General features: G+C 45.7%; 1 protein-coding gene across 1 annotated transcript in view; it reads left to right on the top strand.

Annotated features, from left to right (window-relative positions):
• The first annotated feature begins 12,279 nt into the window (after positions 1-12,279).
• The window catches only part of PIWIL4 (piwi like RNA-mediated gene silencing 4), a 165,726-nt gene continuing 153,566 nt past the window's right edge, over positions 12,280-24,439 (top strand). The window contains exons 1-4 of the mRNA XM_073669723.1: positions 12,280-12,356; positions 20,230-20,427; positions 21,724-21,835; positions 23,003-23,129. Of these exons, the coding sequence (XP_073525824.1) occupies positions 12,295-12,356; positions 20,230-20,427; positions 21,724-21,835; positions 23,003-23,129 (499 nt within the window). The 5' untranslated portion in view covers positions 12,280-12,294. The remainder of the gene's footprint in view (positions 12,357-20,229; positions 20,428-21,723; positions 21,836-23,002; positions 23,130-24,439) is intronic.

Raw genomic sequence — 24,439 nt, 5'->3', positions numbered from 1 at the left:
CCACTGATCCCTGCTAATTTCATTCTATCTAACCTGGGTATGTTCCTGCATCCATTCCATGCTGTATCCACTGATCCCTGCTAATTTCATCCTATCTAACCTGGGTATGTTCCTGCATCTAATCCCTGCTGTATCCACTGATCCCTGCTAATTTCATTCTATCTAACCTGGGTATGCTCCTGCATCCAATCCCTGCTGTATCCACTGATCCCTGCTAATTTCATTCTATCTTGGGTAGGTTTGATCCCATCTGCAAGCTTACCACTTCAATACTTTGATCCCAATACACACTCCGTCCCCATCTGTCTATTTCCTGAAAACATTTAGCCTCTGTCTCTTAATTACTCCACCCTTGCTTTTGTGAGCAGTCTTCCTGCGGCTTCTCCCCTCCTTCACACGCCTGACACATCCCATGTGCTGTTAAGAACTCCATAAATCTAGCAAGCCGTGGGTCTGGCTCTGAAAGGTCAATCTTAAGGGTCTAATGCAAATATGCCAGAAATGGGCCAGAAGTGACCAGAAGGTACGAGTAACTATTTACTTATTGTACTTAGTTTCTCTTTCTCATTCACACTTAACATTCATTATGCTTACATATGCCCTTACTGTTTTTGCTCCACTAATCCTTAGTCTCCTTCGCTATCCCCAAAACCCCAGCACCCTCTAACCAAATCACCATCTCTCCTTCCCTCTTACCCCCCCACCTGACCTCATCTGCAGACCTGCTCCTCAACCTCAGATCTATCCTATCAAAACATAAAACAAGCCGGACACTCTCCTTCTCCCACCTGCTTTCCATCTCTCTGCTTCTCCTCACTGCTGGCGACTTATCTCCCAATCCTGGACCCCCACAGCTTACACCCTCCACCAATTCCCCCTCCTATCGCTTCCAACCAACTGCAAACTACCGCAACCTCTCCTACGTAAAACCCGTGCCCTGGACGCCCATCTCCCTGCTCCCTCTCTCTGTACACTCTGGATCGCCGCTCTGTATGCAACAAACTCCACTTTGTCTACTATCTCTTTACCTCTCGCAATATCTCCTACCTGGGCATCACAGAGACATGACTGATACCATCTGACACTGCCTCCCCTGCTGCTCTGTGTTATGGTGGCCTCCACTTCACCCACACTCCTCGACCCTGGTAACAGACAGAGTGGAGGAGTGGTCTTCTCCTTTCCACCAACTGCACCTTTAGCCCTATCCCACCTTTACCCTCCCTTATTCTCCCTTCTTTTGAAGTCCACTCTGTCCGCATCTACTCTCCCTCCAACCTCCAAGTGGCTGTCATAAACCAACCTCCAGGCCCGGTCACTGACTTTATTGACCAATTCTCCACCTGGCTTCTCTAGTTTCTCACTGCTGACATTCCCACAATCATCATGGGCGATTTCAACATCCCCACTGACACTCGCCAGTCAACAGCATCCAAACTCCTGTCCCTTACTTCATCCTTTGGACTTATTCAGTGGTCCTCCTCAGCCACCCACACAGACGGACACACACTAGACCTTATCTTCACCCAACTCTACTCCCTATCTAACCTCACAACCTCCCGCCTACTTCTATCTGACCACCATCTACTCACTTTCTCATCCCTGTCCTCCTCACCTGTCACTCATGTCCAGCAACTATCACACCCCCGCAGAAACCTTGCACATCTAGACACTCACACACTCTGAGTCTCTTCTACCACTGACATCCATATCTTCACTCCACGACACAGACAGCGACACTGCTTTCTACAATGCCACGCTCGCATCAGCTATTGACTTGGTAACCCCTCTTATGCATGGCAGAGCACAATGAGTCAATAGGCATCCCTGGCACAATAACCTCACTAAACAGCTTCGACAAGCGTCCAAGGTTGCGGAGCGGCGTTGGAAGAAAACACATTCCGAAGATGACTTCACTGCATTCAAACAAGCAACACTCGCATTCAAATCACCACTCACCTCTGCTAAACAGGCCTACTTCACAACCCTCATATCTTCCTTATCTTACAACCCCAAACAGCTATTCAACACTTTTAATTCTCTCCTCCTCCCTCCACTGCCCCCTCCGTCATCCGTCATCTCTGCTGAGGAGTTTGCCACACACTTCAAAAACAAGATTGACCAAAGAAGGCAAGTCTTTACTGTCCAACCACCACAACCCCTTTGTTTTCCAGACCATTGCCCTTCCCCCATAACCTCCCTTCCCAACATCATGGAAGGAAACCTCACTGGTCTCCTCTCCAAATCACACCTCAGGACTTGTGCACTAGACCCCATCCCATCCCACCTCATCCCCAACCTCACTCCCACACTCATCCCATCCTTAACCCATCTCTCCAACCTATCACTAACTTCTAGTACCTTCCCCGCTGCCTTCAAACATGCCACAATCACGCCCATCCTCAAAAAGCCATCCCTCGACTCAACCGCCTTGTCCAGCTATCACCCCATATCTCTGCTCCCATTTGCCTCCAAACTCCTCAAGCCGGCTGTCAGCACTCCCCATAGAGAATGCAGAGATGTGTTATTGCCATTTCTGCCATCCTGATCACTGTATATAAAGCATTGGCAGCACAAACAGCACTTATGGATCATGCGATCGCCCAGAGGGAGCGGGAGCTGCTGCTGGGTTTTATCAGACTTAGATCAGCTCTGCTGTGCAAGCAAGAGGGAGCATTTACCCTGTAACTGGGGCTAATATGTCTGACCAAATTACAGGGGAAATCAGAAAAAAATATATGTTTATATGTCCTTCAAAGGTCTTTTGTGACTTAATGTGTGGAATAAACAAATAAATAAGGAAAGGAAGTAAAATAAATCAGTAAATAAAACAAAATTTAAAAAAAAGAAGAAATCCGCCACCACTTAAAACTGCTTTTTCTGTTCCCTTCCCCCGATGATAATAATAATAATTTTTATTTATATAGCGCCAACATATTCCGCATCACTTTACAATTAAGCGGGAACATGTACAAACAATAAATTCAATACAAGATGAGACAGTTTAACAGTTACATCAGGAGTGAGGTCCCTGCTCGCAAGCTTACATTCTACAAGGAAATGGGGGGACACAATAGGTGGAAAGTGCTTGTTATTTCAGGTCAGGCAATTATAATAAGTCGGGATTATCATATAAAGCTGAATGATCCGATCATCAGCCTGTATGTTCAAATGCAATATTCAATTACCGAGTGCCGTTATCGTGTGCATGGAGGGTGTAGAGACAGATGAACAGTACGGAGCAGATTCTGAATAGTATTTAGGAGGGAACAGGGGAAAGTTAGTTTACTGGGTATTTGAGGTGGTAGGCTTGTTTAAAGAGATGGGTTTTTAAAGCGCGCTTGAAGACACCGGGTCTAGGCATCAATCGGATTGTCTGGGGTAGAGCATTCTAGAGAACTGGCGCAGCACAAGAGAAGTCTTGGAGACGGAGGTGCGAGGTTCGGATTATGGGGGATGTTAGTCTTAGGTCATTTGTGGAACGGAGGGCACGTGTAGGATGATAGACTGAGATGAGAGAGGAGATATAAGGTGGTGCAGAACTGTGGAGAGCTTTGTGGGTGAGAGCAATGAGTTTATATTGGACCCTGTAGCGAATGGGTAACCAGTGTAATGACTGGCACAAGGTGGAGGCATCGGTGAAGCGGCTGGACAGAAATACGACCCTGGCTGCCGCATTCAGGACAGATTGGAGTGCGGAAATTTTGGTAAGAGGGAGACCGATCAGAAGAGAGTTGCAGTAGTCCAGACAAGAGTGAATAAGAGCGACAGTAAGAGTTTTAGCAGTTTCAAAAGTGAGAAATGATCGGATTCTGGAGATGTTTTTAAGATGCAGGTGACAAGAGCGAGCGAGTGTTCGGATGATAAAAAACACATATGTCCAATATACAAAAATAAACGTAACAGGAAGAGGAACACAATTTAAAATGTATTTTAGAGGTCCTTTGTGTAGCATCGGCGTCTCTGCCTCCTGCCGGGCAGAGACGCTGTTCCCCTCACCGCCGCGGTCCCGGTCCGGCGTCTTCCTGCCCCCCTCCTGTTGCTGCTGTGGCGCACACTGTGCGCAGCTCCCTGGGCACTGTGCTTAGGGCACGCACGCTCCCTCCCTCTTAAAGGGGCTCGCCGTCCTAAAGAGTACCCGGCTAATGGCCGGAGGACTTCCCCTATATAAGGCACCTCCAAAATGGAGGTGCCTGTGCAAGGTTGTTGTTTTGTATGCTAACACTTTCCTCAGCCCTCAGGTCCCGCTGCCTGTCAGCCTTGCCCGCCAGTCTGTTTACAGTCCTGCCCGCCAGTCTGTCTAACAGTCCTGCCCGCCTGTCTGTCTATCTGCCGTGCCCGCCAGCCTGCCTACCCGGAGCTCCTGCCAGTTACCTGCCGTGCCCGCCACCCTGCCTACCCGGAGCTCCTGCCAGTTACCTGCCGTGCTGGCCAGCTTGCCTACCCGGAGCACCTATTTGGCTATCCGCCGTACCCGCCAGCTTGCCTACCTGGAGCACCTGTCTGGCTATCTGCCGTGGTCACAAGCTTGCCTACCCGGAGCACCTGTCTGGCTGTCAGCCGTACCTGCCTGCTCATCTACCCGGATCACCCGCCAGCCTTCCTGCCGTGCTCATCCGCTGTACCGGCCAGCTCCTGTCATCTGACCCGTGGGAGTCACCTGCTCTCACACAAGTTCGGTCCCAGAGTGGCAGCTGGTTCACCTTCCCGGTCCCTCCCTGGTTCACGGAGTCGACTAAGCCGCCGTGTGACCAGGGTCGGTCCGAGTAGGCACTTAGTCACGCACCTCTGGTCCATCCTTGCACCGAAGCACAGAGGTTCCACCACCTGGTCCCGTAACAGTTTGCACAGGCCATGGAAACCGGTGGCTCCCAGGCTCCTTCACTCTCTGACCTGTACCAGGAGGTCTCTCGTCAGAGATCCCAATAGGAAACTCTCCTGTCCTATCTGCGGACAGTCAACTCCCTCCTGGACAAGCTGTCCACCCCGACTGTGTCCGTCTCTAGCCGAGCGGCACCCGCCCCGGCTACACCTCAACCCAGTGGCGCTGTGACACCCGGCTTTGGACCCTGGCTTTCTGCGCCTTCTCGTTTCGATGGTGACCCTGTCCTATGTCGGGGCTTCATAAATCAGTGCATGCTGCACTTTGAACTCCTGGCACACCAGTTCGTCTCCGACCGAGCCAAGGTGGCATTCATCATGTCTCACCTCACCGGAGAGGTGTGGCTTAACCCTCTCTGGGACACAGTGGATCCTCTGGTGTCCGATCTCCAGTCCTTCCTCGCGGCTTTCCGGAAGGTGTTCGATGAACCTGGAAGAAGATCCTGTCTTGTTCCATTTCATCCTGCTCGACCCCCGTCGACTCCGGCTAATCTACCTGGTCTGCCGGTACCCTACTGTTCCTATGCGAACGTCTTTGACAAGAAGGAAGCGACACTACCGCCTCATAGGCCGTATGATTGCCCCATCGACTTGGTACCTGGTGCTTCTCCTCCCCTTGTCGCTGGCCGAGACCCGTGCTATGTCTGAGTACATAGAGGAGAATCTTGCTAGCAGGATTCTTCTTCGTCAAGAAGAAAGACGGCTCTCTACGTCCCTGTATCTATTACAGGGGCCTAAACCAGATTACCATCAAAAATAAGTACCCACTGCCTTTCATCTCGGAGCTGTTTGACTGCCTTAAAGGCGCGAAGATCTTCACCAAGCTCCATCTTCGTGAGGCGTACAATTTGGTCTGGATTCGCCAGGGAGATGAGTGGAAGACAGCATTCAACACCCGGGACGGTCACTACGAATACGGCATGATACCCTTTGGTCTCTGTAATGCTCCAGCCGTCTTCCAGGAGCTGGTTAACGGCATCTTCCGAGATCTCCTGTATTCTTGCGTGGTGTTGTACCTGGACGATATCTTGGTTTTCTCTCCGGACCATATCTGCCCTCACACCGGAGGGATGTTCGTCAGGTTCTGCTGAGGCTCCGGAAGAACCGCCTGTACTGTTAAATAGAAGAAATGCCTCTTTGAGCAGACCTCTCTGCCGTTCCTGGGTTATATTATCTCCGAGACAGGTCTGCGGATAGATCCCGAGAAGGTGTCTGCCGTCTTAAAGTGGCCCCGACCGGAGGGGTTGAAGGCGATTCAACGATTCCTGGGCTTCGCAAACTATTACCGCCTCTTCATTCCTCATTTCTCCTCCCGGACTGCTCCCATCTCTGCGCTCACCCGTAAAGGAGCAAATCCCAGGGAATGGACTTCAGAAGCGGAGAAGGTCTTCGTCTCCCTTAAATAAGCTTTCTCCTCCGCTCCTGTGCTACACCGTCCGGATTGCAACAAGCTGTTCCTCCTGGAGGTTGATGCCTCCTCCTCTGGGGCCGGAGCAGTGCTCACCCAGAAATCCTGCGGATTCTTCTCCAAGCTCTTCTCCTCGTCCGAACGTAACTACTCTATAGGAGATCGAGAACTGCTGGCCATCAAGTTAGCACTGGAGGTGTGGCGCTATTTGCTTGAGGGGGCTCTGCATCTGGTGGTCATCTATACTGACCATAAGAACCTCGCTTATTTGCAGAACGCCCAAAAACGAAATCCGCGTCAGGCCAGGTGGTCACTATTCTTTGCCCGATTCTGCTTTACTCTGCACTACCGCCCGGCGGACAAGAACATTAAAGCCGACGCTCTATCCCGCTCATTCCTGTCTGCCGACCAATAGGAGGAGCTTCTACATATCATAGACCCCTCCAAAGTAATGACTGTTGCTCCTTTTGACCTATGTCATCTTCCACCCGGTAAGACCTTTGTAGCGGTTCCGGATCGGAAGAAGGTTCTACTCTGGGGCCATTCATCCAAACTAGCCGGTCATGCAGGCCAGAGGAAGACTTTTCTGCTCATTGCCTGACATTACTGGTGGCCTTCCCTGCTCAAGGATGTTGCGGACTTTGTCGTGGCTTGTTCCTCTTGTGCTCGTAATAAGGTTTCCAGGCACCTTCCAGCTGGCTGTATCCTTCCTCTTCCCGTGCCTTCCGCTCCATGGCAACACATTGCAATGGACTTCATCTCGGATCTCCCAGTTTCTGCCGGTTGTTCTGTCATTTGGATGGTCACCGACCGCTTTTCTAAGATGGCCCACTTCATCCCTCTGCCTAGTCTTGTGTCTGCACCTGTGCTGACTAAGGACTACATCCATCACATCTTCCGTCTTCACGGCCTTCCCCTCCACATTGTCTCGGATCACGGGGTTCGATTCACTTCGCGTTTCTGGAGAGCCACGTGCAAGCTGCTGGATGTCTCTTCGGATTTATCTTCTGCTTATCATCCTAAGTCCAACGGTCAAGTGGAACGTAACAATCAGATCCTTACCAGCTTTCTTCGGCACTTTGTCAACGCTCACCATAGCGATTGGGTTGAGCTCCTGACCTGGGCCTAGTTTTCCTATAACAACCATGAGAACGAGTCTTCTACTAAATCCCTGTTTTTTGTGGTCTACGGTCGACACCCCCGGATTCCGATTCCCGTCTCCCCTTCAGTGGACAATCCTGCTGCGGAGTCTCTCGTCAGCAAATTTTTGGCTATTTAGGAAGACACTAGATCTGCGCTTCTTCAGTCCTCCGAGCGGATGAAGAAATATGCTGATAAGAGACGTCTGGATCCGCCTCAATTCCGTCCGGGAGACAAGGTCTGGCTTTCCTCCAAATATGTCCGTCTCAAGATACCTTCTTATAAGTAGGGTCCGCGGTTCATCGGTCTGTTCGAGGTTCTGAACCAAATTAATCCCGTGGCTTACAAGCTGAAACTCCCGGTCACCTTATGGATTCCCAACTCCTTTCATGTATCTCTCCTCAAACCCGTTGTCCCTAAGTCTTTCTCTGACGATCCAGGTAGCACCCCAGCTCCAGTCTCAGCTGAGGACGTCTTTGAGGTAGAAAACATTTGGGCCACCAAGAGGGTAAGAGGAAAGACTTTCTTTCTTGTGGATTGGAAGGGGTTTGGCCCTGAGGAGAGGTCTTGGGAACCAGGGAGAACATTCATGCCCCTCATCTTCTTAAAGAATTTCTCGTGGGCCTAAAGAAGAGGGGGCGTAAAGAGGGGGTACTGTAGCATCGGCGTCTCTGCCTCCTGCCGGCTAGAGACGCCGTTACCCTCACCGCCGCGGTTCCGGTCCAGCTTCTTCCTGCTCCCCTCCTGCCGCTGCTGTGGCGCACGCAGCTTCCGGGCACTGTGCTTAGGGCGCGCGCGCTCCCTCCCTCTTAAAGGGGCCGCGCGCGCCATCCTAAAGAGTTCCCGGCCAATGGCTTTATGACTTCCCCTATATAAGGCACCGCCTCCAAAATGGAGGTGCCTGTGCAAGGTTGTTGTTTTGTGTGCTAACACTTTTCTCAGGTCCCTCTGCCTGTCAGCCTTGCCCGCCAGTCTGTCTAACAGTTCTGCACGCCAGTCTGTCTTACAGTCCTGCCTGCCTGTCTATCTGCCGTGCCCGCCAGCCTGCCTACCCGGAGCTCCTGCCCGTTACCTGCCGTGCTGGCCAGCCTGCCTACCCGGAGCTCCTGCCCGTTACCTGCCGTGCTGGCCAGCCTGCCTACCCGGAGCTCCTGCCAGTTACCTGCCGTGCCCGCCAGCCTGCCTACCCGGAGCACCTGTCTGGCTATCCGCCGTACCCGCCTGCTTGCCTCCCCGCAGCACCTGTCTGGCTGTTAGCCGTACCTGCCTGCTCATCTACCCGGATCACCCGCCAACCTTCCAGCCGTGCTCATCCGCTGTACTCGCCAGCTCCTGTCATCTGACCCGTGGGAGTCACCTGCTCTCACACAAGGTCGGTCCCAGAGTGGCACCTGGTTCACCTGCCCGGTCCCTCCCTGGTTCACGGAGTCGACTAAGCCGGCTTGTGACCTGGGTCGGTCCGAGTAGGCACTTAGTCACGCCCCTCTGGTTCCTCCTTGCACCGAAGCACAGAGGTTCCACCACCCGAATCCGTAACAGTTTGTGATCTTAAAACAACAAAAATAAAAAAATGTGAAAAACAGACACGTATCTATGTTTTTTAATTTTACAGTCTCCCACCCCATATTGACAAAAGAAATATGAATACAAAACAACGTAAAAATGAAGCTCCACGTATCATGACAAAAGAAGCAATAATGCTTTTTAATTACTACAAAACAGGCGGCATTTTTTTTCTTGCTGTAATAGGACGTATACAGCCATACTATACCACTAGTTTAACCCCTTTCGGTTCAGCGGGGGCTCCAGCGCTGAGCCTGTGTTAAATCGGGCACATATCAGCTGATTTCTACAGTTAAATGCCGCTGTCAATCTCTGACAGCGGCATGTACCTTGCGCTTCCGGGAAGCGCGTCACTGACTCCGCCCATCAATGACCCCATCATGTGATCGCGGGTCACCAATGGGTTGCCATGACAAACCTGGGTCTGCCGTAGACCCCTGTGGTTGTCATGTCTAGATTGCTATGAGCGCCGCTCAGTGGTCGGCGCTCATACCAAGTGAGCACATGTGCTACATACAGGCGATCTGCTCATCACCTGTATGTAGCAGAGGGGATCAGATAGCTGCTGCTTATAGTCTCCCATGGAGACTATTGAAGCAAGCAGAAAGTGTAAAAAAAATATTTTTAAAAATAAAACAATAAAAAAAAAAAACACATACACATATTTGGTATCGCCGCGTTCAGAATCGCCCGATCAATATAAAAAAATAATTAATCCGATCGGTAAACAGCGTAACGAGAAAAAAAATTCTAAACGCCAGAATTATTTTTTTTTGTCGCCGCAACATTGCCATAAAATGCAATAACGGGCAATCAAAACATCGGATCTACCCCAAAATGGTATTAATATAAATGTCAGCTCAGCGCACAAAAAAATAAGCCCTCCCCAGCCCCAGATCCCGAAAAATGGAGACGCTACAGGTCTCGGAAAAAGGCGACTTTTTTTTTCACTTAATTAAAAAAGAAGCTATACATGTTTGGTGTCTACGAACTCGTAATGATCTGGAAAATAATAATGGCAGGTTAGTTTTAGCATTCAGTAAACGTGGTAAAAAAAAAACTAAAAACATCTGTGGTATTGCACTTTTTTTTTGCAGTTTCACCGCATTTGGATTTTTTTTCCCTTTTTCCAGTACATGATATGGTAGAACCAGTGATAGTGTTTAAAAGTACAACTTGTCCCTCAAAAAATAAACCCTCACATGGCCATATTGACATAAAAATAAAAACGATATGGCTCTGGAAACAAAGGGAGCAAAAAACAAAAACGGAAAATGCTCCGGTCATTAAGGGGTTAAGTAGTAATATCCTCCTGTTATGCTCCACTTAAAGCCAGATTTCAAATCTGATCTGTTTTTATTTTTTTATTCTAGTTTTGTACTTGATTATTAGAGCGCACATCTTGCCTTAATTGCTGCGTTTTTAACAGCAGTTCAGATATTTGCTTTATGGAATTCACAAAGAATACCGGAGTTTGAAAATGATGCATTGACTTCTATAGGAGAGTTATCTAGGCATGCTCTCTGAGATGTGCAGAGATCACTGTGCAGGGAGTGAGGAGGGGAGCCGTGACATCACCTTTCGTAAATGTGGTGTTATTTGTATATGTTAGGCTATGTTCACATGTTGCATTTTTTTTCTGCAGGCAAAACCTGCTCTCTTGGCAGTAAAGATGCTGCTTACAAAAAGCATGTTTTGCTGCATTCTTTTGCTGCGTTTTTCAGGATCCCAAAGTTCAGCTTTGCTTCCACCACAGAGGCATGAACAATGTAAGGTGTTAGGTCACCAATGCAAGACATATGTGAGGGCAAAAAAGAGCAAATTGATCAAATTATTTAGTGGAAATAGATTTTTATGTCTGAAAAAATAGTGACTATCCTAAACAAAAAAGTTCACATGAGTTCATGAAAAAAGACACGATTACAAACAGTGGGAGGTGAATTGGTCGGGGATAGTTTACCTAAGATATTGGCAGTGCATTGAGTTTGTAGGGCACTGCTTACTTTCACACGTTGGTCAACCCTTGAGTTGATCAGGTATTGTTCAATTTCACACCTTGGTCAGCCAATGTTTACTTTACACATCACTAATTTAATTAAAATGTCCTAATCCTAACTGCGATTCTCAGGTGAGAACACCAGGACATGGTTTAAACTTGGGAAAATCACAAAAATAAATGTGTTTCACATCCTGCTGTACCTGCTTTTTTCACTTTTGTAGCGTTTTTGCACTTACTGCTTTCTATGGGTGTAAAAACGCTGAAAGAAATGTCATGCAGCAGTCTTCAAAAACGCAGCTGTTTTCCAATTCAGTCAGGAAAAAAAAAACAATTTGTGTGCATGAGATTTCTGAAATCTCATAGCTTTTCCTGGTACTGTAAAACGCAGCTTTTTATATGCATAAAAAGCGCAACGTCTGAACAGAGCCTTACCTTTCTTGTCAACCCTGCCTGTGAAGGTAATGAGAGTGCTGAAAAGTGATCTCTACAGAGGAAAAGACTGCCTAGTATGAGCCTCAGCGGTCGGAGTGCAACCTGCAAGATTTCAGAATTACTTTTTTTTTTTTTTTTAATAAAAGGTAGTGAAATAGAAAATGACATAAAAAATATGCACATAAACCTTCCTTTACCTAATAAGTGATTGATAATATTTTCACGTATATTATGTTGGATAGCATTTATACTCCTTGCTTTAAAATGATGAAGACCAAATGTAATATACGGTTAGCGCCCCTATAACTCAAGACATCTGTGTACATCTCTTCTTCATTTATAGTATTCCACTTACATTTTTATCAAAACCCAGCAGAAAATCTAATGTTGCTGACACTTCATCTTGTGTCACATCCTCAACAACCTCACGATCTCGGCGGCTTCGTGCACGGCAATTTATCTTTGTATACAGCAGATAATTGAACCCTATGAAGCGCTTTACTCTCCAGGAAAATAGAAAACGTAGGAAATGTTGGATTTATAGTCAAATATAAAAAAATTAAAAAAATGCTGCTGTCTATAGGCTTCAACCTGTGCGTAATACGTGTTCTTTTGTGCATCTGTATACTTCCCTATTGTCACACACAATGGCGACATACTGTATAAAGATACTCTATTAATATTCCAGACCTCGAAACGCGGTTATAAAATAAAAAAATGACAATTACACTGTTTTGTGTGATCATGTTCTATGGGCACATAGAACATTGTATTTTTTTTTTCTCATGGTTTGTATTGTTCTATTTTATGTTTGATGTAGTAGAATTTATATATATATTTTTTTGCGATTTTTAGAGTGTTTAAATGTCTCAAAATGTACCAAGTGGGACGCAACTACTTCACCCAATCAGATCCCATAAATATTCCTCAGCACAAGTAAGGAAAATTATGTGATTTTTTTATTACAAAGCTGTTTTTTTATTCATACACATGTAGTATTGATCACCTTAAAGGGGTTCTCTAAGAATGTAATGAAATGGCCCCCGTTTTGTAATTCAAACTGTAGCCTGTCTTAGTGATGTGTCAGGACGAGCTGCAGTCTGAAGAAACACAGCTCTCGAGCCCTGTGTCTCAACTCACAGAGGAGCTGTATTGTAAACAAACATAGTGGTGAAGTGCCAAGGAAGGACTGCGACACCAGCATAAAATCATCTTGTCCTCGACTGACGGCTCACAGAGGCTGGAGGAAAAAATCCTTTGTGCTCAGTCAGACAAGGAAGATTTATTTCTTGTCCTGTCACAGCCCTTCTCTGGCAGATCCGGGATGTGTGCTTATAGTACAGCTCCTCTTGTCAGTTGAGACACAGGTCTCTGGAGCTTTGTTTCTTCAGACTGCAGCCCATCCTGACAGGTGAGTAGGATGATCTGCCGTGTGAATTATGTGACGGGGGCTATTTTATTATACTCTTGGAGAATAAAAGTGTCCTGTTTTTGCTTTTATTTCCATTGCTACCCCGATTATTATGTTTTTTTTTTTCATTCCACCATATGGTTCCAGAGATACAAGCCTTTTTATTTATTATTACTTTTTATGTTCTTTACTAAGGGCGTGTAACTCACAGTGTTATCTGGGGGCTTATCTTTAGGCAATATTACCATGTGACCCACACCCCCCTTGGTAAAAAACAATAAAAATCATTAAGTTTAAAAAAAAAGCCCTTATCTCTGGAACCGTATGGTGGATTTAAAAAAATCAAAAGCCAGAATACTCGGGAGAAGAGTGAATAAATTAAAAGCAATAACAGGAAATTTCTCACCTGGCGACAGGTCCCCTTTAACAGGCGTAGCTGCAATTTATTATGTCACACCTTGGCTTTTTGCAAAGGTGGACTTGTATGGAGTGCAGCAGCATAACGCAAGTAGCCTCAGCGCCGTGGATTTACTAATTAGATTTACTAATGACACATCGGTAGACAGTATGTGCAAAAGTGTAAAGGCTTGATCACACGATGCTTTTTTTGCTGCAAAAAAAAAAGATTACAAATGAAAAAACTGTCACAGTCAGATAATGTATTCCTCAATCAGTAATGCTATTGTAGGCCATGGCCCCACTATCAGTATTCGATCAGTATTTTACATCAGTATTTGTAAGCCAAAACCAGGTGAGGAAAAATCAGAGGGAAAGTATAATAGAAACAAGTCACCACTTCTGTATTTATCACCCACTCCTGGTTTTGGCTCCCACTCCTGAGAAATAATACTGACCAAATACTGATGGTGGTGGAGCCATAGCCTTAGGCTAGAGTCACACGATCGTAGAATAAATCACTCCGATTTTCAGCCCAGAGAGTTGTCCAAGTAAAATCCGTATGTTTATCATGTGTGTAATACAAGTGCAATCCAAGTGTGCAATTTTTTTCCTCCCGTACATGGCGTATGACATCCATATGCAATGCGCTATTGACATCATCTTTTACATACAGTAAATACTCTGTAAATTAAAGTTAGTTTACAAAACTAATAAAGCAATCTTATATAAAGAGACAGATAGACACATAGATACATAGAATATAAAGATATCCTGCAGATATACAGTATAATTTCACAAGCACCCTAAATACACTGCTGAAAAAAATAAAGGGAACACTTAAACAACAGAATATAACTCCAAGTAAATCAAACTTCTGTGAAATCAAACTGTTCACTTAGGAAGCAACACTGATTGACAATCAATTTCACATGCTGTTGTGCAAATGGAATAGACAATAGATGGAAATTATTGGCAATTATCAAGACACCCTCAATAAAGGAGTGGTTCTGCAGGTGGGGACCACAGACCACATCTCAGTACCAATGCTTTCTGGCTGATGTTTCGGTCACTTTTGAATGTTGGTTGTGCTTTCACACTCGTGGTAGCATGAGACGGACTCTATAAGCCACAGAAGTTGCTCAGGTAGTGCAGCTCATCCAGGATGGCACATCAATGCGAGCTGTGGCAAGAAGGTTTGCTGTGTCTGTCAGCGTAATGTCCAGAAGCTGGAGACGCTACCAGGAGACGTGGAGGGGACCGTAGGAGGGCAACAACCCAGCAGCAGGACCGCAACCTCCACCTTTGTGCAAGGAGGAACAGGAGGAGCACTGCCAGAGCCCTGCAAAATGACCTCCAGCAGGCCACAAATGTGCATGTGTCTGCACAAACGGTTAGAAACCGACTCCATGAGAGCGGTATGAGGGCTCGACGTCCGCAGATGGGGGTTATGCTCACAGCCCAACACCGTGCAGGACGCTTGGCATTTGCCACAGAACATCAGGATTGGCAAAGTCGCCACTGGCGCCCTGTGCTCTTCACAGATGAAAGCAGGTTCACACTGAGCACATGTGACAGAGTCTGGAGACGCCGTGGAGAGCGATCTGCTGCCTGCAACATCCTTCAGCATGACCGGTCAGTAATGGTGTGGGGTGGCATTTCTTTGGAGGGCCGCACAGCCCTCCATGTGCTCGCCAGAGGTAGCCTGACTGCCATTAGGTACCGAGATCCTCAGACCCCTTGTGAGACCATATGCTGGTGCGGTTGGCCCTGGGTTCCTCTTAATGCAGGACAATGCCAGACCTCATGTGGCTGGAGTGTGTCAGCAGTTCCTGCAAGATGAAGGCATTGAAGCTATGGACTTGACCGCCCGTTCCCCAGACCTGAATTCGATTGAGCACATCTGGGACATCATGTCTCGCTCCATCCACCAACGTCACGTTGCACCACAGACTATCCAGGAGTTGGCGGATGCTTTAGTCCAGGTCTGGGAGGAGATCCCACAGGAGACCATCCGCAACCTCATCAGGAGCATGCCCAGGCGTTGTAGGGAGGTCATACAGGCACGTGGAGGCCACACACAATACTGAGCCTCATTTTGACTTGTTTTAAGGACATTACATCAAAGTTGGATCAGCCTGTAGTGTGTTTTTCCACTTTAATTTTGGGGATGACTCCAAATCCAGGCCTCCATTGGTTAATAAATTTGATTTCCATTGATGATTTTTGTGTGATTTGTTGTCAGCACATTCAACTTTGTACAGAACAAAGTATTCAATGAGAATATTTCATTCATTCAGATCTAGGATGTGTTATTGGAGTGTTCCCTTTATTTTTTGAGCAGTGTATAATAAACTTGCACCCTCTAGTGCCTCTCATGTGACGTTAAAGGGTGTTTAGCTTTGTTTAATCAAATAAATAATTAAAAAAAAAACAATGTGGGGTTCCCCCCATTTTTGATAACCAGCAAAGGTAAAGCAGACAGCTGTAGGATGATGTTTTCAGGCTGAGAAGGTTAATGGTTATTGGGCCCTTCCCATCCTAAAAATACCTACCCGCAACCGCCCCAGAATTGATTCATCACATTAGATGAACCAATTCTCCTCGCTCTTCCCGAATGCCCTGGTGTGTTGGATGTCTAAGTAATGGTAGTTGGGGTTGATGTCAGCTGTGATTTGTCAGAAATCACAGCTGGCATCAAGCCCAGGGGTTAGTAATGCAGAGGTGTCTATCAGACACCCCCATTACTAACCCAGTAATCAAAACTAAAAACACACACGAAAAAATACTTTATTTGAATAAACTCTCCCCCACACTTTCCCTGGTTCCCCAATTTATCAAAAAAAAAGCCATGCAGGTCTGCCATAATCCACCAAATCCAATGTAGTCCACTAAATGGATACCTGAAAAACATAAAAAGAGCGAAATAAAGACAAGACACTGTCCCTCGTTCACCAATTTATTATAAGGCAAAAAGTCTATCACCGAATCCAACGTCCAAAGGCTATGGAGCCTCATTCAGAGAATATAGCTCCATAGGCTGTAGCAGCAGTCACTCCATGTCCCGCTACTCTCCGCGAGACCCTGCTGCTGTGATGAGTGGTGACGTCAGTAACCATTACCCCGATTGCCACCGCACCAGGGCAATAGGGAAGAACGAAGTCAAAGTGCATCTAATTTGATGCACCAATTTTGGGGTGGCTGTGGGCTGGTATTTTTAGACTGGGAAGGGTCCAAAAACCAGAGACCTTCCCAGCCTGATAATATCCGCTCACAGCTGTCTGCTTTACCTTCCCTAGATATTAAAAATAGGGGGGACCACGTTATTTTTTTTTTAAATTATTTATTAGGTTAAACAAAGCTAAGCACTCTTTAGTGCTACATTAAAAGAGGGTGGAAGTTTATTATATGTAGGGGGCTTGTGAAATCATATTTCTACAGGATACCTATCTACCTATCTAAGCGTCTCTCTATTCTGAGTGTTCGGGCTGTGAGTTCACTGTACTTTGCTGATGAAATGTCTGGTTTCCTTTGAGATATGTGCTTAAAAAACAGACGGCACACGCATGGTTTTTTTCTCACACCCATAGACTTGCATTGGCGGCTGCGATCCGATTCTCACATCCACTCAGAGCATGCTGGGATTTTTTTGCTCAGTCCGATTAGAGCTGCGTAAAAATTCGCAGATGAGCACGGACTCATTGAATAACATTGGTCAGAGAACAATGTGATTTTTTTCTCGCATTGCACTTGTCTGATTTATACGCTCGTGTGAGTTCATTGGAGCATGGTTAGAGGACACTTCTATACAAAAAGGAGTCGGTCTTTAGGTGCTAATTTTTATTTAAAGAACTGGAAGTAGGATTCGAACATTAGGCCTAGTGGAGAGTGTGAAAATTGCAAGATTTTTTATTTAATGTTTTTTTAGTATAGTGATATAAAAAAAAATACATTTAACATTAGAACTGATTTAAACTATTTAGGCATTCTCTGATGTCACATTCCCTTTTTAAAGAATTTTAATGAAAACTAAATACCGTAAATAAATTGGTGTCCCCTGACTTTTGCACAGGACTGGGTAAATATCAGAGTATAATGCGTGTCCTAAAGATCATCTGATCACACACCTCAGTACATATCGTTCAGTGACAATCTGTAGAAAATGCGAAGGAACATTTTTGAATTATCCCTAAAGAAGCAAAAAGAAGTAAAAAAAAAAACAGTGAATCCATGAAGATGAGTTCTTTTAAGTCAACCATTTCATAATTTAATTAAGTTACTTGTAACTTATATCACACATGGCCAAAAGTATGTGAACTCTTAACATCATGTGCCATTCCTCGTCTTATTCCAAGACCATAGGCACTAAAATAAACCTTCCGTTATCTTCCCTCTACGAAATAACCATTGTCGTGTGTGCTCTTTACTGATCGACTCCATCTAGTCTACTGTGCTATAGTGTCCCACTAAAATAAGGACACCGCCTGAATGGAGGTCAAAAGGAGTCCAAAGTTTCATATTTTGGACTCCGTTTGCCTGATTGAAGTCAATGGCAGAATGTCTGAATTCTTTTTTTTTTCCTTGTATTCAAATGGATGTTCCCGACAGAATGTTGAGAGGTGACAAAGACATCTTATGAACATGGCCTTAATCTAAAAATTAAAAATGGTTTATTAAAGGAGAACTCCTTTTCCCATGAAAGTTTTTATCCTCTTAATACACTGCTCAAAAAAATAAAGGGAACACTCAAATAACACATCCTAGATCTGAATGAATGAAATATTGAATACTTTGTTCTGTACAAAGTTGAATGTGCTGACAACAAAATCACACAAAAATCATCAATGGAAATCAAATTTATTAACCAATGGAGGCCTGGATTTGGAGTCATCCCCAAAATTAAAGTGGAAAAACACACTACAGGCTGATCCAACTTTGATGTAATGTCCTTAAAACAAGTCAAAATGAGGCTGAGTATTGTGTGTGGCCTCCACGTGCCTGTATGACCTCCCTACAACGCCTGGGCATGCTCCTGATGAGGTTGTGGATGGTCTCCTGTGGGATCTCCTCCCAGACCTGGACTAAAGCATCCGCCAACTCCTGGACAGTCTGTGGTGTAACGTGACGTTGGTGGATGGAGCGAGACATGATGTCCCAGATGTGCTCAATCTTATTCAGGCCTGGGGAACAGGTGGGCCAGTCTATAGCTTCAATGCCTTCATCTTGCAGGAACTGCTGACACACTCCAGCCACATGAGGTCTGGCATTGTCCTGCACTGGGAGGAACCCAGGGCCAACCGCACCAGCATATGGTCTCACAAGGGGTCTGAGGATCTCATCTTGGTACCTAATGGCAGTCAGGCTACCTCTGGCGAGCACATGGAGGGCTGTGCGGCCCTCCAAAGAAATGCCACCCCACACCATTACTGACCCACTGCCAAACCGGTCATGCTGAAGGATGTTGCAGGCAGCAGATCGCTCTCCACGACGTCTCCAGACTCTGTCACGTCTGTCACATGTGCTCAGTGTGAACCTGCTTTCATCTGTGAAGAGCACAGGGAGCCAGTGGCGACTTTGCCAATCCTGGTGTTCTGTGGCAATGCCAAGCGTCCTGCACGGTGTTGGGCTGTGAGCACAATCCCCATCTGTGGATGTCAGGCCCTGATACCACCCTCATGGAGTCGGTTTCTAACCGTTTGTGCAGACACATGCACATTTGTGGCCTGCTGGAGGTCATTTTGCAGGGCTCTGGCAGTGCTCCTCCTGTTCCTCCTGGCACAAAGGCGGAGGTAGCGGTCCTGCTGCTGGGTTGTTGCCTTCCTGCGGCCCCCTCCACGTCTCCTGGTGTACTGGCCTCTCCTGGTTGCGCCTCCAGCCTCTGGACACTACACTGACAGACACAGCAAACCTTCTTGCCACAGCTCGCATTGATGTGCCATCCTGCATGAGCTGCACTACCTGAGCAACTTCTGTGGGTTGTAGAGTCCGTCTCATGCTACCACGTGTGTGAAAGCACAACCAACATTCAAAAGTGACCAAAACATCAGACAGAAAGCATTGGTACTGAGATGTGGTCTGTGGTCCCCACCTGCAGAACCACTCCTTTATTGAGGGTGTCTTGATAATTGCCAATAATTTCCATCTATTGTCTATTCCATTTGCACAACAGCATGTGAAATTGATTGTCAATCAGTGTTGCTTCCTAAGTGGACAGTTTAATTTCACAGAAGTTTGATTTACTTGGAGTTATATTCTGTTGTTTAAGTGTTCCCTTTATTTTTTTGAGCAGTGTATATTGCAATCATCACATTACTTAGCACTGTGTACTTAAAATTGCTCATTTTACCTTTCTACCCAGCAAATTCTTCTCTTTCCCAGTCGGTCTATGACATCACGTGATTAAAAACTGGGTAGCTGAATCCTTCTAAGCTCTATGTAGATACAGGAGGTCAATTTTCTCTGTGCAAGTTATGAGTCACTGAAAAAGTCAAGGGAGCAGCTGGGTCAGGAGTTGGAGAGGGGAATGATAATTGCGGGAAAAAGAGACTTCTTGTTACTACATAGAGCAGAGAAAATAGAAGAATTAAATGGGTAGAAAGGCAAAATGAGCAATTGTGATTGCTTTATAATTTAATGATTACAATATATTAAGAGGATAAACACTTTGATGGGAGTGCATCTTTAAAGCTAGGCTGGACACTTGAGTCATTGTAGCTCTCTGCTGAGAGTTAGATAGAAGGTGTGTCTGATGAGGTCCTGTGATTACAGCAGCATGGGCACTGATTCAAGCAGGGTTTGCAGTCATTTTGGTGTTAAAAATTGGTGAACCAAGTCAAAGTTCAACCAAGAATGTGGTATAGGCAAACTTATTGAAAGATGTATTAAATTTATCATCCACTGTTCCAATGTGTGAATTTTTTTTTTCTTAGACTGTCTAGTCTACATTTACGGTGTCGCTGTCTGTACTTTCAGACATTAAATCTAACCTGTCTTTCTTCACAGGCTGAGCCTGTGGAAAGGATTCTCTACGGTAGTCTCATTCCTTGAGAAACATCTGACGCTGAGTGTAGACGTGAGCCACAAAGTCCTGCGCAACGAGACCGTGCTGGAATTCATGCTTGATCTGTTTCCCAGGGTCCCCAATGAGAGGTTCGCCGAAATCTGCGAGAAAGAGTTTGTGGGGATGGTCGTGTTAACCAGGTACTGATCATAAAAATTGTTTAGCCCCATGTTGGTTTCCTATTTTTTTTTGCAAGAGCCAGAACTTTTTGGAAACTTTTAAGTTTGCACTTAGGGCACTTTGCACTTCGCCCTTCAGGGACAGTTCATCTTTGTCTGTGTTTCTCATAGTTGTTTTGCACTTAGGGGACTTTGCACTTCGCCCTTCAGTGGTCGTTCGTCTTTGTCTGTGTTTCTCATAGTTATTTTGCACTTAGGGCACTTTGCACTTCGCCGTTCAGCTTTGTCTGTGTTTCTCATAGTTATTTTGCACTTAGGGCACTTTGCACTTCGCCGTTCAGCTTTGTCTGTGTTTCTCATAGTTATTTTGCACTTAGGGCACTTTGCACTTCGCCCTTCAGCTTTGTCTGTGTTTCTCATAGTTATTTTGCACTTAGGGCACTTTGCACTTCGCCGTTCAGCTTTGTCTGTGTTTCTCATAGTTATTTTGCACTTAGGGCACTTTGCACTTCGCCCTTCAGCTTTGTCTGTGTTTCTCATAGTTATTTTGCACTTAGGGCACTTTGCACTTCGCCCTTCAGTGTCCGTTCGTCTTTGTCTGTGTTTCTCATAGTTATTTTGCACTTAGGGCACTTTGCACTTCACCCTTCAGGGGCAGTTTGCCTTTGTCTGTGTTTCTCATAGTTATTTTGCACTTAGGGCACTTTGCACTTCGCCCTTCAGCTTTGTCTGTGTTTCTCATAGTTATTTTGCACTTAGGGCACTTTGCACTTCACCCTTCAGTGGCAGTTTGCCTTTGTCTGTGTTTCTCATAGTTATTTTGCACTTAGGGCACTTTGCACTTCACCCTTCAGTGGCAGTTTGCCTTTGTCTGTGTTTCTCATAGTTATTTTGCACTTAGGGCACTTTGCACTTCGCCCTTCAGCTTTGTCTGTGTTTCTCATAGTTATTTTGCACTTAGGGCACTTTGCACTTCGCCCTTCAGTGTCCGTTCGTCTTTGTCTGTGTTTCTCATAGTTATTTTGCACTTAGGGCACTTTGCACTTCACCCTTCAGGGGCAGTTTGCCTTTGTCTGTGTTTCTCATAGTTATTTTGCACTTAGGGCACTTTGCACTTCGCCCTTCAGCTTTGTCTGTGTTTCTCATAGTTATTTTGCACTTAGGGCACTTTGCACTTCACCCTTCAGTGGCAGTTTGCCTTTGTCTGTGTTTCTCATAGTTATTTTGCACTTAGGGCACTTTGCACTTCACCCTTCAGCTTTGTCTGTGTTTCTCATAGTTTTTCGGGGGGAAAAAAGTGTTTTTTTTGTCCAATAGGTACAACAATAAGACCTACAGAGTGGATGATATGGATTGGTCTACCAAACCCACAGACACGTTTCCGAAAAAGGACGGCACTCAGATTTCCTACGTGGAGTATTATAAACAGGTATAAGGGATGTCATAAATATGGAGGCCTTGTATGTACTGATAGATGTAGGACACATCGGGGTGCAGCTCGTTCCTCCTACGGGAGAGGGGCAAAAGAAGAGAGTAGTGTATGACTGACAAAGGGGAGGGTACTCTGCTGGGGGCGGGACTAAAACAAGAAGCACTGTGACTGTAGGTTCATGGCTCAGGAAATGTGCTTCCTGCTGGACAGCGTCCGGACTTCATCTTCTTTGCCTAGTTGCACAGGTCATACATCTGTAAAGCTGAATCTTTATATCAGTCATTAATTACTTAAAGACTGTGTCCCCTTTGCACATAATTTTCTTTTTATTGTTCATTTGCTTCCTAAATGCAAATGTAAATAACTTTCTACAGAGTGTCCGTAAATCCTTTTCCTAGCCGAGTGATCTGCAAAAATATTACCAATTTGTTAGATCTCCTGCTCCTGATTTCGCTTATCTTATCTTCCCCTCTCAGTGTTAGAGATAGCAGCAACGAAGGGGATTGTACACAGATCTCCACGATGTGGACAGGGGAGAAAGCAAGTATAGTCTCTGGGAGTGCAGAGAAAATAGACTTTAAAACACATGAAGAAGAAATGAGTGCAGGATATAAGCTATGCTGAAAAGTAAGAAGTAAAGGCAGACGTGCCCTGTATACACACAGAGGTTACATCCCGCATGTATTGCTGAGAGAGACACTCCTGCAAGAGAAAAATATGAAATAAGGAATAAAGATTCAGTAAAATTTTATTAGATAAAAGTAAACAGTAAAATACATAAAAAAAATATTTTTTTCCCTGTCGTAGGTATCCTTAGCCTTTATTCACCGAGCTATTTTGCAGTGTTGAGACAATAGTTTTTACATTACATTTTGCATCATAACGTTTTAATTTTTCCATCGACTTAGCAGTGGGAGAGCTTATTTTTTGTATGACAAGTTGTATTTTGTTAGATACACCATTTTTTGGCACCTGTAAGATATTGGAAAGAAATGTTTTTAAGTTAATTTTGGGGTAGGAGTTAGAAAAAAATATAGCCCTGGCAATTTCTGGGTTTTTGGGGAAGTTTTTCTTTACAGTTTTGACTGTGTTTTGCTTTTTGTTAGTCTGTTTTATGAGTTTATTATACATTAATCCGTCAGACTTTTAATTCTTTTATTCCAGCAATACAATGTGGAGCTTACTGATTTATCCCAGCCCATGCTGGTGAGCGCCTTGAAGATGAAGAAGGGCGAGGGGTGCGATGCTCCCCGGGTTGTTCACCTTCTCCCAGAACTGTGCTATCTGACTGGTAAGGGGCATCATTTATAACTAGGCCCACGGGACCTCTATATAAAACTACACAGGTTGTTCGTAGCGACCAGTACACAGAAGCGAATAGACACTTCTAAATTATCCTGTAATTGTACAGTCCTGTAATTTCTATAAACAGCGCCGCACCTGTCCATGGTTATGTCTGGCACTGCAGCTCAACTTCAGTCACATGTGAAGAATATTCAAGATAATCCCATGTCTATCATTGTGCCCTGATTGGCGGGGGATTATAAAGGTCTACAGTGTCAGCTGTAATCTGACACTTCTGCAGCTAAAGAAGAAGGGAGGGGGCTGAGAGACACAGTGAGTGACAACCCCCCCCCCCCCCCCCTCACCAGCAGCTGTGTGCTGCCACAGGAAGGCCCCCTGTGGCTTCCAAGCCATGCGGCATGTCTTTGTATCAGATACTATAATTCAGTACCGAGTTATGGGAATACGATACATCCCAGTGATACACCAAGTAGATTTTTGGAAACCCAAGAGAATGGGAATGTCACCCTGGCTTTCAGCACAGTCCAGCGCGTAGGGAAAGGGAGATACACGGCACAGCCTTGCAGGGGCCCCTAGGGCCCCGGTGCTTGGTATCCATTCTTAGCAGGGGTCCGGCTAGATCTGATGACACCAGAACGGGCTCCCTATGACCGTCCATTATGGAGGTATAGCCCATTTTAGTTTTTGAGAGTTTATTGCTGAGAGAGACCAGGCGTGGAGACTTAGGCTCAACCAGGGGGTGGTAAGGGGAGTGAACCAAAGAGGTTAAGAGCCCCTGCAGCCAGAGCCCAGCATCTTTGTCCTTGGGAGGTCGCGAGGATACTTTGTGTGGGCGAAGTCCTGCAACAAAGCGAGAAGGCCCCACAAGCCTCCCATGTGGCAGCCCCTCCCCCGAAAGCCAGGCCTTCCATCTGACTGGTAACTGACTCTTAATAACTTCTTTATACCTTTTGTACCACTACTATTGTATTTGCAACTCTGATCATTGTATATGTATAACCTTTATGTATATAGTGTATTGTCTAGTGTGCCCTTACGGTGATTAAATATATAATTTAACCTTGGACTGCACTTTTATTTCGATCCACAAACTCTCACGTCCATTGTTCGGTCCAATAAACACGCTATCGGGCGGGTTTCTAGCTCGATATAAGTCCGTTATATCTAATAGAAACTGGTGGCAGCTCTCCCAGGCCGACAAGGTTCTGCTTCACTGGAGCTAGTGAAGGAGCCTCTCAGCCTGTCAGAGGTGTGGGCGAATGTGATGCCACGTCAGTGACTGAGTGGGCCACCTCT

The sequence above is a fragment of the Phyllobates terribilis genome, unplaced genomic scaffold (genome assembly GCF_046119375.1).
Source record: "Phyllobates terribilis strain yellow unplaced genomic scaffold, ASM4611937v1 Scaffold_2__4_contigs__length_985480577, whole genome shotgun sequence".
Classification (NCBI taxonomy): Eukaryota; Metazoa; Chordata; class Amphibia; order Anura; family Dendrobatidae; genus Phyllobates; species Phyllobates terribilis.
The sequence above is the reverse complement of the archived record's forward strand: the minus strand, read 5'-3'. Positions and strand labels throughout refer to the sequence as shown.